Genomic DNA, 19,450 nt, shown 5'->3' on the forward strand with positions numbered 1-19,450 from the left:
TTAGATATTGCAGGAATTTTAACAGATTCTCAATGTGCTGTAAAATTTAAACTTTTTCATTCAAATTTGCACATTTTATACAAAACAGAGTATTCAACTATGAGAGATTAAAAGAATTATTAGAGAGGTGATAAAACAAGACTTCAGCATTATTTACAATTATTTCTAATAAATATCTTTCTGTCCTATAAAATAAACTGAACTATAATAATTTTTTGATTACAGGAGAGAGAGAATAAAACAAAATGAAGGTAAACTCATTTTAAATTGTTGTCATTTGATATATATCAAACTCTTATTTGTTGCTACAAAGAGTTATAGAAGAAAATTCACTATAAAGTTGTCAACGTAAGCAGCGTTCAAAGTATACACTTCCAATGTAACCTCCTCTCATTGTTCTTTGTACATTTTGTTCAAACAAACGACGATTTTGACGCAAAACTTCTGCTGCATCTAGTTTTAAATAAAGAATCAAATTGCTGAAGAAATGATTCCATTAACACTAATTTTCCTTAAGAAGTTTTTCTTGAAGCACAAATGTTATTTGTGCTTCAAGAAAGACTTTTTCCTTTCTTTAAAATAATTACATTTTTTGTATCTTTTTAAGTCATTTTAAAGGATATTCTTGATAAAGCAAAACTTTCTATTTTCAAAAATACAAATTAAAAAGACTTAAATATATACATACCTTTGTTCAAGGGGTCATCAGGATTTGGTTCCTTTACAAAAAAAAAAAATATAAATAAAAACAAACAAAACAAAATATGTAAAATATAATATGTAAAATCAATATAATTAGTAGTGAAAAAGATAAGTAGCAAATTAATTATTCAGAGACAAATTTTAAAGAGTTTTTGATGCTGAAATTAATTTGAAAATAAATAAAAATATTTTTTACTTTTATTGAAATAATTCTTAAAAAAAAAAACATTCTTAAACTTTTGTCTCTTATCATAATTGCTTTGTTATACTTTAAGAATTGCTACTTGTACATTGAGTCTTTTTACTATGCTTAATTTACAAGAACTGGAATTAACAAAACTAAACCAAGTGGAAGCATTAGGTATTTTTTTGGTTTTAAATCCTGTTTTCAAGTGTAATTTCTTAGTAAACATTTTGCTAATTACTTTTTAAGGGTTTATCAATAGTAGAAAATAGAATTTAAAACCTGGATTGCTAAAATTCAGACAAATAATTTATTTACTATTTATGAAAACTCCTACCAAAAAGAGATACTGTATACCATATACAATAGCATTTATAGTTAAGACTGGTTTCCAATCTTCTCTAGAAAAAAAAATTTTCAACCTTGAAGCATTGCAAAATGCTAATTATGAATAACCAAAATTCAGAAAACTTCTTTCATGTTAAGAAATTACACACTGACTCACCTAAGAATATTTAGACAGACATTTCCTTCAAGATCTATGTTTGGATGGTACACCTATAAAATAAATCTTAGAACAATACTTGCAAATCAATTATTATGATATATAATCCATCACCCTAAAGACATAAGACATTTGTTAATTATTAACATCAGTGTAAACTAACAAAATAGTGTTAAAACATAATTAGCATAATTAGAAAAAAAATACTTTATATTATCTTAATTTTTAGAGAAATTAATGAAGCTAAAAAAATTGATTTGTTAGAGTATTTTTATTAAATTCGAAATAAGACTTTTTAAAAGTTAGTTAACACAAGCAATTAAATATTAGGTTTGACAAATTTGGAAGAAATTTATCAAGCTATATTTAATAGCCTAACCCACCAAAGTTTTATTTAAAAAAAAAAAAGAATTTAATTGTAATGATAGTTTTCAAAACACTTTCAAAAGTTAATCTATAACAACTTAACTAAGGATTGATTGAATGCAGAAATGTTTTATGCATCATTTTTTTGAATGAAGAAAATGAGCATAAGAAAAAGTTTATCTTCATAATCAGTGCTGATTCATAGACTTTATCTCCACAATTGAAGCTGATTTATATAAAATTTATCAACTATCAAATCCAGGTTTGAAAAATTTGTAATAGTTGCAAATTTCATCAAAGTGTTAAAAAGCAGTAAGAAAAGCATGAAAGTTAACAATGGTGACTGACAATCGGAATTTCAAAACCTACAGATCCAAATAAGTTCTTTGAAAGCCAGTTCAAGTTGAATTCAAAGGCTTTTTACAACTTTTGGATTGGTTTATACCAAACCCAAATTTAAATTGCAGGGAAACTTGTCATTAATCATGTTATCATCAAAATAAACAATATATGTAAAGAAAGAAAAATTATTTTGGTTAAAAAAAAAACAACTTGAAAGCTACAAACCAAGATTTTTGAGAAAAAGCTCAGGAGATTTTCTCTTGTAAAAGAGCAAGGTCAGGAGACTTTCTCTTGTAAAAGAGAAAATCCAGACCTTTTTCTTTTATCTACTTTGCTCCAACTATTTTACTTAAATTGCCTTGAAAAAATATAAAAATTAAAAGTCTGTCAGTGAGATGGCACTTAAGCAAATGTTAGTTGTTGTTATAGTTTAATTTGTGCATATCTTTCTAATCTTTACATACCGATTCCCCTGAGAGAGAGAGAGAAAAGGATGGTTCAAAGAACCTTCCTTCCTCATGACAAAATTCTGCCTATGCTACTGATTACCAATATATTAAACTATAAAGTCAATAGGACCTAAAATAAATATACTATAAAAAAATCTATTGATATTTCAAAAACCCAGAATAATCAAAATACCCCAGGTTTATTACAAATAATTGTCTGTGAAGGTAAATAGTGCCAAAATTTGAAACTCATGTAGTTTTTTTGTTTGTTTAATTTTTCTTCTTGTTTTTTTGTTTGTTTGTTTGTTTACTTTTTTTCAAATGTTGTGACAGTTGAACCTCATTATTCATTTAAAATATTGAAAATGATGTAAAGTTTACTCTAATAGAATATAAATCCCATTATATATACTCTAAAAGAAACACTCTCTCACCATTGTTTCACATTTTACTTTTGGTGGTTCATGGGGATAATTAGGTCCAATCTAAATATGGTATTAAAATGAAATTTAAAAAATTTCTAAATTACTTAATAACTAATATTAAAAAAAACTTTTTTAGCTCAAAATTTACAAAATAAATAGTTTCAGAACTATCAAATTGTCTATTACAAAAATAGAATTGAACAGAAATAAAGTAAATTATTTTCAAAATTGATTGAAAATGAAAAGCTTACTTTGAAAGTGAATATAAATTTGCCACTTTTATAAAACCCCTATAAAAAGAAAATTCTTATTGATACCATTAACAATTAAACAAAAACATTTGATTTTTGAGTTTCACATTTCTATCAATATGGTCTTGAATCAAAGGTCAATTTAAAGTTGTCAATTTAAAGCTTAAAAAATTTGAAAGCAATCACTTACTCTAAACTCTTCAAATAAAATTTAAACTCAATACTTCTATATTCAGTCATGGTTAACCTAAGTCAAAAACTATTCTCACCAGGTATTTTTTAAAATGAATTGCTACCATCATTACTGATAAAACATAACTTTTAGAAAAAACTAGTATCTTAATTTTACAACAACCATGGTTTAATAATTGTTAATAGTAATTAATCGGTCAATTAACCGTAGTAGTACTTATATACCTCATCAGGTTGTATAGTCAGCTTAAAGTTAAGCAAATCATCTGGATCAGCAAATTCAGTTTGACAAGTCTTAGGTAACTGCAACTCTGACAAATCTAAAATACGTTTTTATACTTATATAGAATTTTAAATAAATTGGTGGATTCCCATACTTTTGACAAGCAAAAAGTAATTACATCCACTTCAAAAACTAATGAACCAGTTTCAGAGACATTAGGTGTTATAGTCACCAGTAAAAAAATACATTTATAAAGCAAAGCACATACAAATAAATTGTAAATTTATCTGGTCGCTACTTGATAAAAATATCAGCCCTGATAATTATCAACAATTTGTAATTAGTGATAAAAATTGTGTCTTTTGAACTTATGAATTCATCCTATAAAATTAATTTTCTTTTAACATGTGTATTCTCTGTAAATTTGTATACATAAAGTATAGCTAGGTTCCTAACTTTTATATATTTTAAGGGTATGGAATTGATTTATTGAAACATTAATTTTTGGACATTTGATACAGTCTTTTTTTCAAAGTTTTAAATTATTCCTATAAAACCCACAGCTTTTAATTAAAACCCTCATTTAAGATTTAATTAAAAATGTCAATAAGATTGGTAGGTTTAAAATGATATTTAGATTGTATGTATAATATTCTTTCAATAAGTAAGCTTTGATTTGACTAGTACTTGATCTAATTATACATGTCAATATTAGATATTTGCTGCATCCTTCATAGACTCATTGTTGACTCCTATCAATAATGAGGTTATGAAGCAGACAATAGCCTTTTTAATGTTTCTAGCAAACTCTAGCTGAAGAGAACGATAACATAAATATTGAAGTTCTTCTTTCTAAACACCAACAAAACATTCAAGTGATTGTTGCTTTCTCTTGTGATGAATTTCAAATACTCCAGCTGAGCAAACCTTTTCTGTAACTATGCTCTGACTGTGAAAAAAAAAAACACTATTTAACAAACATTTACTTTTTTCATGTTCCTAGGTGTGATTTCCTAACCCATTAAGCCTAAAACAAACAGAAAATAGCAATACTGAGTAGTCTTCTAGAATATTCTTGAAGTGCTAGAATTGTCCAGAAGTTTCTAAAATTTTCCAGAACTACTTAGAACTTTTGCGACACTTTTACAACTTTCTAGAATGTTCTATGATGCCAGTAGAATGTTCTATTATGCCAGTAGTATTCATACAAGTATAAAAACACAGGCAAATTGAAGCAACATTTCAGTTTATGTTTTTGCTGAGTAAGAGAATAATTAATCATAGTTAAAGAACAATTAAATACAATCATTATTTTACTTAGATGGCATCAAGAGGTTGTTTGCTATATTTTAGGTTGTTATAGGAGAGAAAAAAGAGCCATGAAATTTCTTATTCCACAATTTTGGTGGCTGCCATCTGACCACTCAAGCACCTACTAATTTGCATGATGGATTCAACCAAATGCTTTGGCAAGAATGCACCTGAAATCATTTATCCAGATATTCCTTCTTCCATTGTTCCAGCACCACACTGTCCCAAGTTCCCTATTTCCACTCCTCTGAAGAGGGATCGGCCATTTTCAGGAGACAGTAACAAGTCAAACAGCAATGAAGATATTGGAGATCTAAATTATGTCACAGATGCGGTTGAGAAGCCTATACTTCTCTAAACACAAAGATGTCAACAATCTGATCAGAGACCTTGGTCTTACCAAGTCTAATGCTGAACTTTTAACATCCAGGCTCGGGCAGTAAAATTTTAGGATGAAAGCATGCAAATCACAGACCAGAGAAAATATCACTAAACATTTTGCAACTTCTTCAGTTAGCAAGATAGGCTGTGCTTGTGCAACAATTTGGCCAGTATATTTGATGTATAGGCATTACCTGTAACCATAGTGAGTAGCATCTACTCTTAGATAGTTTATCTCAGTCTGAAAGCTGTGCTGTATCAAAATTATTTTGTTTCCTTAGCCTCTAGGCAGCCATGACACTATGGCGAACTATAAGAGAAAGGACTGGCCAAATGGACCAAGTTTTCTGTGGTTAATAGCAATCACTAGTAGGAGCTGCTGATAAAACTTCAGAAGGTGCTGATGCCACCACTACTCATGGAGTTAGGTTTCATTAAGCAATTTGTCATTGCTCTTAACAATGAATCAGCATCTTTAAAGTACCTCCAAGATCAAGGCTGGACCTTGGTTGGACTGCAGCTCAAGAAAATCATAGAATGTGATGAATTTGCCAAGCTACTAAACAGGATGGAGAAAATGGCTTGAAACAGTTTCTTCACAGTTTTTCATAGCTTGCTGGGTAACCACAAGAGAACTATGTGCAGTTGGTTCAAACTTTCATAAAAAATTACATTAAAAAGAATGCAGAATGACTCTCATATCCTTGACGCTTATCTTGACCAATTCAATGAGAACATGGGAGCTTATTCAGAGGAGCAAGCCAAGCACTTTCATCAAGATATATTGGACTTTAAATGTTGTTACCAAGCACAGTGTAATGATAACATTTGGGGGCTTCTTTGAGAAAGCAATTTGCAGTACACTTACATATCTAAAAGACCTTCTCATTTTTGAACATTTTTTAGTGATTTTTGACTTTCTTTGTCAATTTTTTTTCTGAAATGTTATCATAAAATCAAAGTTTGTTCTGAATGTTGTTGCTTTTCAATGGACTGTAAACAAGTAGTTGAAATATAACACTTTAAGGCCAGGAATAAAAATTGTGCTATATTGTGTAATTTTATTCATAACTTCCTATATTTATATAATACAACACAAGATGTGCACTCATAATTACATAATAATTTTTCAACAGTTACTGTAGCTAACAGTCACAAGTGTAACATTCTATTAGCAGTTAAAAACTTTACTTTTTAATGTGAACATTAGGAATATTTCAATGCACCATTATAATCAACAATACCTACATATACTTTAGATAAAAATAAAAATGACAATTGTATGATTTTTTGAGTGCTAATACTTTTTTTTAAAAAATGCCTCATTACATTCCAGGGAATGAAGATTTAATTACCAATTAGATTTAACAAAATTTTATATTTTATAAAACAGTATTACAGTTTACAAAAAATGATCAGCAAAGTGGATTGTCTATTTTCCTTTATAGTTAAGATGCTCATTATATAAACATAAATGCAAGCTAAAACAGCAAAAACAATCAGAATATATTTTTTAATTGCTCAAAAATGGCCTCATATATTTTATATTGAGTGCTATTTAGCAAATACTTTACTACAAAATTTAGATAAGTATTTTACTACCAAGCAAATATTTTACTACCAGTAAATAACTGATAGTAGAATATTTGATTGATACTAAAATATTTAGTTAAATTTTCTTTTACTCATTAAGACCATGAGATAAGGAAGTAGGCATGTAAAAAGAATTTAAACTTATTTTTGTTTAAACCATCATCATTAGTTAAATTATTCATAGGTAAATTTATAGGTAATTTTAAAAAATTATCATAGGTAATTTTTTTTAGGTAATTTCTTCTTAAGAATGAATACTGGTGGTAGACAATATATAATAGCAACAGAAGTATAAGTTAACGTGGAGTACCATTAAAATAAGCTACACAAGATAACTATTAGGAAATGGAATAAGTTACCAATAAATCATAATTCTGACTACTTCCTTTAATTATGAACTATATTGCATTTAATTATGAACAGCAAATCATAATTAAATTAGGCAAGCTTGCCTTAAAACAAACTTCAATTATATTCAAAATTATCTTAAAAGAAAATAACTAGTATAATTGATCCAGACAATCGATAGATTTATGTGTAATTCCAAGCAATTTAACAAAGTATGACATTGCAATAAATATATTCAGACTTTAAACATTTGTATCCTTGTAAATATGCAATCTAGTAGCTGCATAAATTAAATAATACAACATTAAGATATAAACTAGTATAGAGCTACTTAATATCTTCCTTTCAACCCTTTTTTTTTTTTTTTTTTTTTTTTTTTACCTTTCTGAACCCTTAACTGTGCTGCAGAAGCTCTTTTTCCTCCTCCAGACCCACGATTTGCATCTGTTTGTTGATTTTTCAATGAAAATAATTTAATCATGCTAAGGCTTTTCAAAGTAATTGGTACCGAATTCTACGGCTTTTGTAAATAGTACTCAGTAAATAGTACTATATAAAATTATTAAATTTGCTTCGTAACATTTAGTCCTATCTATAAAAGTTTTAATAAAAGATATTAAGATTATGTCTGCATGTTAATTCGGCTGTATTTGGGACAGTTGTTTCCAGATTATATGTAAATTCCGCCTTGGTTTTATTTATGATCACTGAAGAGAAGGCAAAGATAAACAAGAAGTTATGTAGATAAAACACTTGCACAAAGAAGTTGTTATAAGGAGTGAATTTTAAAACCCGTAAAACGTTTTAGTATTAAGTTACTACTAAGTTCTGTAAAAACCTGACTCATAATTACTCTAGAATTTGGCTAATTATGAGTCATTATTTGGGTAAAAATAGGACATTTTTTCTTAAAGTATTTCATCGTCAACTTAATCTTGAGATTTTTTTAATTTGTTTGTAGGATTCTTTAATTCTTTTTTTTTTTCACACGGCTCTTTGTTTCATATCTTCTTTCATATCTTCAGAGCATTTTTCAAAACTATTAAATTTATTAAATTTTTTTCAAAAGAGTTACTTTTGATGGCACTACAATCTGTATATTGTTCATTTTGTTTATACTCATTCTTTCTTTTTTTTATTCTGCCTGTTAAATGTCAATGTAGGTTAAGGTGTTGTTAATCTCTTAAGACTATAATTTATCTTTAGGCTTCCATCCTAACGCACGATAGAACTCAGGGTTCTGTACAAATGATAAATGCTAAAATGCTGAATGCCGCAAGCAATATTCCCTTTCAAAAATGTTTTTCTTTTTTTTTTTCAAAATTTTTAAAACAGGAACGTCTAAGGACTGTTGAAGCACATATAAATAGAGCCTTACCTTATCTGCTAAGTGTTGTAGATGTTATCATAAATTAACAATCAGAAGTGCTAACTTTGTAAAAATTAATATTTTAAAAAAAGTATATGGGACAAATGGATTATTTCCCTAATATCATATTATTAGGAAAATAATCCATTTGTCCCATAATAATAGTAAAAAGTGAAATTTAAAACGTTAGTTATTGGCTTTTACACCTGTAAGTTGTGTTGGAGCGAAAAACCGTGAAGCCTCAATGTTTCATTATCATCTTTCATTTGTTTTGACTCATTTATCAATTTTTTTTAGTTGAACCTAATTTAACAAATTATAACTATATTTTTTAAGTTTTAACCAAAAAATATTTACCTACATTAAAGCCCCTGAACACTCAAAATAATATTCAGGAGTAATATTTTTAATTTCTTGTTTAATTATATGTACTTTTTTGATAATAAATGCTTATTTTCTTTTGCAACTATTATCGATTATGAAACAAATTAAAGATTTGGTGCCAATAATTTTTTGTTATATATTTAAGTCATTTTTAAAAAAATCTCTTCTTGATAAAAGCAACGATAGCAGGGTTTTCTTGATAACGACGTCATTATTATCATTATTTGGATGAAAAATAAAAAAAAACATAACACGAAAAGTTGTGTTTCAGACCTAACGAAACCATATACTCGTTAGGATAAAAATAAACAAATGATCTATTAACTTAACCACCGCTATGGTGGTCGCTGTTAACTGTAGTTCCACTTTTGTTTGTTTTTGTAAAAATTTATATCAAAATTATTAGCCGGCTAATAAAAAAAATACCATGTCATCTTATAAACACAGGTAATTACTTATATGATTGTTTTAGTAATATTAGTTCGCACAACTTTTCAAATAGTTAAAGGTATCTTTTAGATAACTTTTAACACTTTCTTTACTTTTTCAAATCGGTAATCAGGAATCTTACTTTATAATTTATTGGTAACTTTTAGAGTCTGAAAAATAGCAACAACATCAAAAAAAAATTATTTATATATGTAAAGCACACTGCTGTTACCTGTAACATTTTAATGCTTAAGCCTTTTGCTCTAATGTCATTAATGTAATCTAATGCAATATACTATGCAATATTGATGATTACCTGTCTAAACTACTAAAGCAGAATTCAGGGAATGTTTTATTAAAGAAGTTTAGTTTTAAATTGTGATTTTTAATTTCACTATTTGCATAAAATATTTGTTTAATACTTAATTTCCAAATAATAAATTGCAATAAGTTTAGAGTTAATCAGTTCAACCAAATACTTGCTGATCCTAAAGCTGATTTGTTAAAGTTTAAAGCACTCTGTTTTGAAGGTTAGACTTCTTTTTTCTTTATTTTAGATATTTTTAGTAATTCTAATACTTGTTTCTGTTATTTTATATACTACATGAAGATATTTTACTCAAATTTTGCTTTAAGTCAATTCTCTTCTCAAAAAAAAGTTGTATTTACAATATTTTATTATTGACAAAAAACTAACAGTAATCTAAACTATTTATTGCTGTTGAATATAATACCAGATACCTTATCAGAACTACTCATTGTTATTTTGTATCCCAATTTCATAATACCAATCTATAGAAACTTTAGGGATAATTTATGGAATTTGTTTTGAACAATTAAGTCAGACATTTAATGAAAGTTGCTTTATGACTTCTTAGGGACTTTTGTCTTTGAAGTGCTTGGATTAGCTTGGCTGGATATGTTTGAATCAGTTGTTTTACTTGAAAATCCACTTCAATTAGTGTTACAAGAAGCTCAGGTTCTGGAGCAGTCCCTGTAGTTTTTATATATATATATATATATATATATATATATATATATATATATATATATATATATATATATATATATATATATATATATATATATATATATATATATATATAGATACACACACACACACACACACACACATTTGAATATCAAACATGGACCATGATCAGGGCTTTCAAAATTTTATAGTTATGTTGTGTTAAGTTTTGTAATCATAATTCAGATGAGAAATCAATTAACTTAAAATACTTTTCAATAGCCTCTCTGCTCATCACTCTTTGAACACCTCAGTAAACAGCAATAGAGTATGAAAGTAGGGTTTAAACATATCTAATTTTGTACTGTTAGGAATAAATCCAAATCAAGTGCTCATTTTCTCTCTGTAGTCTCAACCTTTAAATTGCCACACCTTCAAATAGCCATCAATAACAAGGTTGAATTTACAACTGTTACAACAATCTTCACATAACCAGTTGTAAAGAAAATCATTTAGTTTTTTCATAATTCATATTAATAATAACTTATATGAATTATAAAAAATGATTGATCATTATCTACAATAACAAATAAGGTTATTTTATTTACCTCTATTCTCTATATTTCCTCAATTTCTTTTTTAGCAATTTCCAAACTATTAGAATTTTTAAACATCAAAATTTGCTCTCATAAAGTAATGATAGGTTTCTTCAGAAACTTCCGATTTAGTAAGAAAAGATGTTTTTTTACATTATGCAATCTTTAACTTTTATAATTACAAATTTAAAAAAAATATTCATCAAAATTAATATAGCTATTTTGAAAAATAAAATAGCCTACTAATTTTCATATAAGTATACTTGATTAATTTCTGTTAAGGCATACTTATTGATCTATAATTTCAAAACTAAAGTATGAGGCTTGTTATTGGTAGCAGCATGACATGTCCCCTGATAGCCTAAAATCAAGAAGGAGAGAAGTGCATTCTGTATCCATTCCTGGCTAAACTATTTACATTTACTGGAGTATTTCGTTCTCTTGAGTAGTCCCTTATTTTAGCTTTTTTTTTTTTTATCTATATAAAAAAAAATCCTTTTTAGTTAAAACTTAAAATATTTTTCATAGGAATTCCAGACCATCCCTCTTTGAGATCTTTATCTTGGAAGGTATGTCATTCTTTAAAGTATCTATTAAGAATAAGAATCATCGTTATAATTAATTTTAACGAACTGTTAACGTTTTCTTTATTTCTAATTTAGCATTGTTGTTAATGCTTTTCTCTAAATATTTAATTTGTTTTTCATACTATAAAATAGAGCTCAAAAAAAAATCTTTTGAGGAACTTTTAGATTTGGGTATAAAAACAATACTGCTTAAAGTTATGTAAATAAGTACAAAGTCTCTTTGTTTTTGTTCAGGTAGAAGTAATAATACTCCTTGATAACCAACAGTATGCACTGCTTCTGTTACACGTTATTTGTGTGCATCTTTGTGTTTTATTCATCTATTAAGCCATACTACATTATACAATGTCATTTATAACTCTTATTGATTTAGTAGTGGTTTTGTCTGATTTATAATCTTTATCCTTCAGCCTAAAGATAATTTCTTGAGTGGATCATTGATACCAGTTTTATTTAGAGACTTAACACTTCCTTTTTATAGAAACACCTCATCAAAGAATGCAAATGGTATCATTAGAATATCAGCTTACTAAATGCATTAACTAATCATGAAATGTTTAAAATCTTTTTGTTCTATAGAAGTTATGGATCGTATAAAAATAGCTGTCTGTTGATCACTCATGAGGTTTTTACTCATTCCTAATCACCATACCTAAATCAATTAAAACAAAATAAATAGTTCTATCTATTATATTGTTTTGTATTCACTATTTTACATAATGATTTAGCATCTTTTTATTATTATTTTTCTATATAGTTCAAACGAATATATCGATTTATTTCAATCAAAGAATGAGTTTTATTTTATGTTTAAATAGCAGTTTTTTTTACCATATCTCTTGAAATGGAATAGGGTTACTCTCAAAGGCTTAACAGTGCAAGAAAGTTTGAAGCAGCCATATAAAAAGCAAATACTTGCATATTCAATTTTGTATTGGCAAAGTTCAAGACATTAGTTTATATTACATTATGGTTAAATTACAAATTGATAAATGCGACCTGAAAACACCATTAAAGTTATGGTGTAGTCTAAAGATGCTTACAACTTTCTTGTCTAATAGATCTGGCTAAATAAAGGGTCATAATAGATCAGATAAAGTTTTACCCTAATCCATAGTTTAGCAAAGTTTGAAACAATATTGTACTATTGTTTACATGTTTATGGTGAAGTATGAAATTAGAAAGTAATAGTTTTGTGAGCATTGAAATAAAAATTGTATTTTTCTATGAATATTGTGTTGAATACAATTCTGTGTATTTATCAGTATTATCGTTATTTTTTTACTATTTTTTAAATTCCATCAAGTTTTCACTTTCAAAGCTTTTATTCACCTACTTTAAATGATATAAATTGAATCATTTAAATCAATGTTTGAACTAAATTGCTCTATTCTCTTACTCACTTGATAGTGCTAAGTGAACAGTACACAAGGTTTCTTGGTGTTATTATCATGTTTTACAAATTCTATCATTTCCAGTTGTCTATTAGTAATTACCTTTTTTTTGTAAGTCAATTCACAAACTTTCATGGAATTTTGAAAACTCATTCAACATCAATTCATCAAATTGATTTTTCAAAAAATTAATCTTATAGTTTAATAAATGACATAAATTTATCCTATAGTTTTTTACATGCTTTAAATTTTTTTGTTGTTAGATATTATTAGATTATTTACCACTTCAAAAAAATGACAGAGAATCAGAATTGTCAAAGCACAGGTTATTTATGTCTAAAATTTCTAGTTCTGCTAATTATATCTTTGTTATTGTCTTTTGGTTTTTTTTTTGTTATATTCTCTACTTTTTTATTGGTTTTTTGTTTTTCTCTACTTTTGTGTTACATGCTATTATCTTTTTTGAATGCTAGATCAATTTACAAAAACTATGTGAAAGAAATAGTTGCACATCCTAATCATTCAAGTCAAAAGAGCAGCGTTATGTCTGACCATGTAAATTCTAGTTTAAGATGTTTAAAGATATTTTTTAATTTAATTTTAGTTTTTCTTTTTAATTCATTTTTAAATTAAATATTTTAGTATTAGGTTGGCAAAAATGTTTCCAGAATTTTTTGATGCTAAAGAAATTCAATTTTTAAATACAGAAAAAAAAAAATCATTCCTTTTGATTGATTGTTTTTTTTAAATCACCATTCTTATCAATAGCCTTCCAAGTAATTTTTTTGTTTGCCATTTTTGGTGGTTTAGGTTAAAATTGAGTATGTGACTCAACTTGTAGGGGTAAGGATTCTAGTATTTCATATCTATTTCATTACTTAGATGAACATAATCTCTGATCATTTTAAGACTGATATCTAAGTCATATTTACCTAAGCTGAACCTTAAAGACTATTTATATAGTGTACTTTTAACAATAATGACTTCTCCAAAAAGAAAACATTATTGATTAAAGTGCACCATGTAAATAGCCTTTAAGGCATTAAAACCATATAGTAAGCAGGTGTGTATTTAATTGTGTCACTTCTACAATGAAAATATGTAACAAGTTCTATAAAGCCAGAAGTTTTAAAAATGTTCTAGGCTAAAGTTTTCAAAAGTCTTGAAAATTCAGGAAAATTTTTAGCCAACCATTTTTTTTTTAAATTTTTGAATTTAGTCCTTTTTTTAAAAAATAATTTTTTTTAAGCCCCTTAACATGAGCCAAGGCAGTCAATGGAAAACATATTTTAAGGATAATGAAATCTTGATGCAAATTGATAAAGATGTGAGGTATGCCATATTAAATAAAAAGTTTCTAATTTCTATTTAATTTTTTTAAAAGAAGTTTTCAAAGATTAAGTTTACTAAAGTTTGTTATTTAACATTTAATTTACAAGACCAAATTTCTTGAAACTTCTGTTCAGCTTAAAAATATTTTAAGAAATTCTTATTTGATCAAGTCAGTTCTCATCAAATCAAAATTTATGATGACATGTTGTTTCTTTAAACAGCTTATCTACATATAAATCATATTATAATTGTAATAAAGGTTGACATGAAGGATAATAATCAAAAAAGTAAAAGATGCTTCCAAGCATAAAACTCAAAGATGCCATTTGCTCTTTCTTTTACTCCAAGCTCTTTTTCTCAGATAAAGAAGCACCAGAAGAGCAGATTTCTGGCGCTTCTTTATCTGAGAGAATTTTTCATGTTTCTGATTCAATATGTAAGGCTCCAATAAATTTTAAGCTATGAGATTTGCAGTTTAATTTTAATTTATATTGTTTCATCAACTACCAACTCATGGTGATTGCTGATAAAATATTTGTTTGTTAAACCTTTTTAACTTATAATAATTCTCCATAAAACTTTACTTTGTAACAATTACTACTTGGTTAAATAAGTTATTTAACAAGTTAAACTATTATTATCTTATTTTGCATTTTTCTACTTTTACCACATAGAATCTTTTTTTTTAAATTATGAAACAATAAAACAAAGATAATTTTTTTCGTTTTTTATATTTTAAATGCTTTTAATTTTGTTTTTTAAAAATTTGATGAACATACCATGTAATATATCAGATGTAAAACTTGGTGTAAATTGTGGTATAAGTTGATTTTTTTTTCAGACGATTATGTCCTGACATATCCTTTTTTCAACGTGAAACCTCTTACTCGATACACAAACTAATGGGTCAGTGGTATTTAAAATTCTGAAAATGTTTTCAGGTTTATGAGTAATTTATTTTTTGAGCTTTATAAAAGGATTAATGTGGCAATATTTTTTACTTAAACCATATATTTTTAAAAATAGTTTTTTGATTTATTGATTATATTTATGGCTCAATTTGAGTTATTAGCACTGGTATGCTTTTTTGTTTGAATAACCTCTTAGGTGAAATTGGTCCTTTTGACACATTGACAAGGAGAGTTGATCAAGCTATGTTAGAAACTTCAGTCATTGGTATTACAAAAGGTGGTCTTAGAAATGTAAGTTTTTATCAAATTTTTATATCAAACTTATATGTAGCTTTAAAAAATATTGTTTTTCTATAATTACAATAAATACTTATGTGTAAATACATGTAAACATGTGTTAGTATATAATTGCATATGTGTAAATATATAAGAAATGCATGTTTGTATATAAGAACATACATTTGAGTAAATAAAAAGGTTTTCATGAATTATGTTCCATAAAATTTACTCTATGCATCTTATGATAGGCAATTATAAAAAAGTATCGGGAAGAAGAGTATACAACATTAGAAGATGGGAAAGAAGCACATTGGCAGGTGTATATATATTTCTTTGCATGATAAACTCAAATTGTCACTGCAATTGTATATATTTTTCAGTTTATATAAGTTTTTTTTGAGGTTTTTTCAAAAAAAAAAAAAAAAGAAAGAAAATTAACTTTAGTGTGGTTTTATACATCGTACTATTTAGTCATGCAAAATAGTGAACTAGAAAATTTTTTGAATTCTTGCACCATTAATACTCCGTAACTTAAATCCTGCAAACCATCATTTCACTATTTTTCTGGCCTTTGTCTAAACCATGTTTAAATTTTGAATTGTAGCTTATGATTTTGATTTAAAAAGCTTGTTAATGAAAGTTTACAATCTTAGGTTGTTGAACGCATCTTGTTTATCTATGCTAAGCTTAACCCAGGGTTATCATATGTTCAGGTATGTTAATAACAAATTGGAGAAGACTACTATTTACTTTTTATATATGAAATTCTCCATAGTACCCATGATTAACTGGATTTCATTGACTTTTGATTAATGAAGTTCTGAATTCTTTTATTACACCTTTGATATCTTTTTATGAAACCTTTGGTATAAGTGTACTTTTCTTTATTTTTATTTAGGGTATGAATGAGATCATTGGTCCGCTCTATTATACGTTTGCCTCTGATCCTGATATGAACTGGCAAGGTTAGTTTTTTTTGGTATTTTTTAAAATTTTTTAAAATTCCTTTAATGTAGATGATATAAATTGTAAACTAATTAATCAAAGTTAATTTTTTTTTTTTTTTTTTTTTTTTTTTTTTAAGCCAAAATGTTTTCTGCAGAGTTAAGTTATTATTATCATACTGTTCGAATTTCTTTACTGGTTTTAGAGCATGCTGAAGCAGACTGCTTCTTTTGTTTTACAAATTTGATGGGAGAAATTCGTGATCATTTCATTAAAACATTAGACGATTCTCCGCTTGGCATAGGTTTAAATTTCTCGTTATTTTCCATAAAAATAAGAATTATTCGTTTTACCAATACCTGGAGTTATAAAAGAAATGATAAAACGATTAAGATTTATTTGGTTTTTAGGCCAACACATGAAGAAATTGTTTTGTTTACTGCAGACAAAAGATCCCGAACTATGGAAAGATTTAGTGAGTATTTTTTTATGTTAAAATGCAACCAAAAAAAATAAAAATATAATAAAAGTTTCAAAATAAACCGAAGTCAAAATTCAAAAACATTTTAATACTAATATCGGTTAAAATAGTTAATACTTGCGGACTACATGTGGAAATATTTTAAAAGAATTCGTGTTTTTAGATTACACCCTGTGTAAATTGGATAATTAACTTATGTAGAAACGCAAAACGAATAAAATGTTTTAAGAGATACTTGAGAACCTTCGTACTTCAGAAAAGCTATCCAAAACAGTCTAAAATTCCAAAACAGTCTAAAATTCCAAAACAGTCTAAAATTCCAAAACAGTCTAAAATTACAGTCGCAATAAAAATTTTACATTCGCAAATATTGCAATAAAGTTTTTTTAGATAATATATTATAGTATGCGCTATAAAAACTCACTAGCAAAAGCACTCAAACCTATTAAATTTGTTACATTTCATTTATATTATTTTTATTTATTGCACGTGTTTTCAGGAAGCAAAGCAAATGAAACCACAGTTCTTTGCATTTCGATGGATTACGCTGTTACTTTCTCAAGAGTTCAATCTTCCTGGTAATTTTATAACTAAGTTAAAAAAAACCCACATCTTCGTTTTTTTATTTCAATAAATTTTTTTTTTCTCCTTTGAAATTGCTTTTATAAATATTCCCAGTTTGTTTTTTTTTTGTTTATGTTGTTAAACCATTTAAAACTCGCTATGCGAACGTTAATTAGGTTTAACGATTTTTATGATTTTATGAAAAATTCATGAGCGTCCAACTGATATAAATTTATCATTTTTACGTGGGGTGAATACGTCATTAGGTGAGTAAAAAAGACTAATTATGTGAATTAATTCAATATAATTATTGTGCAGATGTTATCAGGTTATGGGATTCTCTTTTTGCTGATACCAAGCGATTTGAATTTTTACTCTACGTGTGTATCGCGATGCTTGTGTAAGTGTATTTAACGATGTATTGTTATTTAGCTCTTAAGTCATCTTATGAGTTTTGTCAGTCATCGTATCCTTGTAGCCTCTCAGATGCTAGTAGTAAAAATGACAAATTATTACAAGTTATTACAAATTAAAAATAAATTAATTTTAAAATAAAATAGCGAAGTTAATGACTAAATTACCCCGAGCGCATGAGGGGCGCCAAGAATGCATTAACGGTTAATATATATTCTTATCGTATCTTTTATATTATACTTATTGACTTTTCATAAATTGTGCATTTACTTTAGTACACGTGTCTTATATTATTTATGTGTATTGCGAGGAAACGTTACTTGTCAGTGCGAGTGCTAATTGATATTTAGGCTAATAAGAGAACAGATACTTGATTGCGATTTTCCTAAAGCAATGAAGTTAATTCAGGTAAAATTATAAAATAACTTTTTCTTTAAATCGGCAGTATATCAGCATATGCCGACTAAAACTGGCATTATTGAAAATACGGACAGAATTTTCGATTTTTTAAGTTTCTACATCAGCTTAGCTATTACAACTTAAATATTTATCTTATGCTTAGAATTTTCCTCACGAAACGTACGATATGTCAGTAATAATTCGAAAAGCTGAGGAGTTGCGTGTAGTTTCTTCCCCTTGTACTGCCGCTCCACCAGATGCTACACCTCCGCCCAACAATAAAACGACATTTTTAAGAAGTTCCAAGTTGAAGAAGAAATTTACCACTCTTGTTCGGAACGAATCTAGTTAGAGCTTTTTTTTAGAGATTCTAATAATCATCCAGATCTGGCGATTGTCCACTGTCTTTTCCTCAGTTTCTCAGATAAATATTCAATGATATTATGAGAACGATATTCAATGTAGCTTAACACTTGAACACACTGATAATTAGCTAAGTTACTTTTTCTCGCAAATTCGTAAAAATGAAACGTTTTGAGCATTAAATCACCCAAAAAAATCTCATACATAAACCTTTTTGATCTATTTTTTATGCTCGATAATTCATAAATTAGTTTCGTACCGTCTCGCACGAAATATTTTTGTGGAATAAATATAATATAGTGGAAATAATAGTTCCTTAACTGATGATTTAACCACCAATTAACGATTGATTTTACTTATGAAAAAGAATTTTTTTATAAACGATAATTTTTTATTACGCGAATATGACCACAATCCGAGCTATTCAGCGAGTGAATAATATAAATATAGAAAAAGTATTATAACCCTTTAATCTTCGTAGTTTTTAGACGAAGTGCAGTTGAGATGATCTTTTTTAAATAAAAATGTATAAAATGTTTACTTCTCTTCAAATTTTATCACACGAAAATAATGTATAAACTCAGTGTATAATATATTTTATATACTTTTATATTATGCCTGTTATTATTTTCCTTTGTTGAAGTATTTCTTTTGGGTTAACAATTTGAATTTTCTCAAGCGGATTTGATAATTTCAACATTTGAAAAGCCATCGGTAATTCATGGTGCATCGTAAAGTTTAATAAAATTATAAGTAATCAA

At 27.1% G+C, this 19,450-nt stretch overlaps 2 protein-coding genes across 6 annotated transcripts; one reads left to right on the forward strand and one right to left on the reverse strand.

Annotated features, from left to right (window-relative positions):
- Nucleotides 1-142: 142 nt before the first annotated feature.
- LOC149883178 (NEDD8-conjugating enzyme Ubc12-like) lies at nt 143-7,965 on the reverse strand. The gene is made up of 8 exons (XM_090101117.1): nt 7,654-7,965; nt 3,642-3,736; nt 3,225-3,263; nt 2,983-3,033; nt 1,392-1,444; nt 1,224-1,287; nt 689-719; nt 143-453 (listed from the first exon to the last, which is right to left on the reverse strand). The coding sequence occupies exons 1-8, from the start codon at nt 7,751-7,753 to the stop codon at nt 344-346; spliced, it is 543 nt and encodes a 180-aa protein (XP_089957243.1). The 5' UTR covers nt 7,754-7,965; the 3' UTR covers nt 143-343.
- Nucleotides 7,966-9,319: 1,354 nt separating this feature from the next.
- Nucleotides 9,320-19,299, forward strand: LOC145181754 (TBC1 domain family member 13-like). Of its 5 annotated transcripts, none has more exons than XM_090101118.1 (17): nt 9,320-9,472; nt 9,911-9,984; nt 11,549-11,589; nt 13,265-13,326; nt 13,475-13,556; nt 14,251-14,333; nt 15,175-15,239; nt 15,441-15,535; nt 15,772-15,840; nt 16,177-16,236; nt 16,422-16,488; nt 16,674-16,772; nt 16,879-16,943; nt 17,449-17,527; nt 17,832-17,913; nt 18,278-18,335; nt 18,490-19,299. In XM_090101118.1, the coding sequence occupies exons 1-17, from the start codon at nt 9,453-9,455 to the stop codon at nt 18,676-18,678; spliced, it is 1,290 nt and encodes a 429-aa protein (XP_089957244.1). In that variant the 5' UTR covers nt 9,320-9,452; the 3' UTR covers nt 18,679-19,299. The 5 variants fall into 5 exon arrangements, with proteins under 5 accessions (XP_089957244.1, XP_089957245.1, XP_089957246.1 ...); XM_090101120.1 differs by having other exon boundaries at nt 9,330-9,472; nt 9,906-9,984; XM_090101119.1 differs by lacking the exon at nt 18,490-19,299 and having other exon boundaries at nt 18,203-18,335.
- The last annotated feature ends 151 nt before the right edge of the window (nt 19,300-19,450 follow it).

This window comes from Hydra viridissima, unplaced genomic scaffold (assembly GCF_058129835.1).
Source record: "Hydra viridissima isolate aposymbiotic clone 2 unplaced genomic scaffold, HvirCarnegie_v1 scaffold_10, whole genome shotgun sequence".
NCBI lineage: Eukaryota > Metazoa > Cnidaria > Hydrozoa > Anthoathecata > Hydridae > Hydra > Hydra viridissima.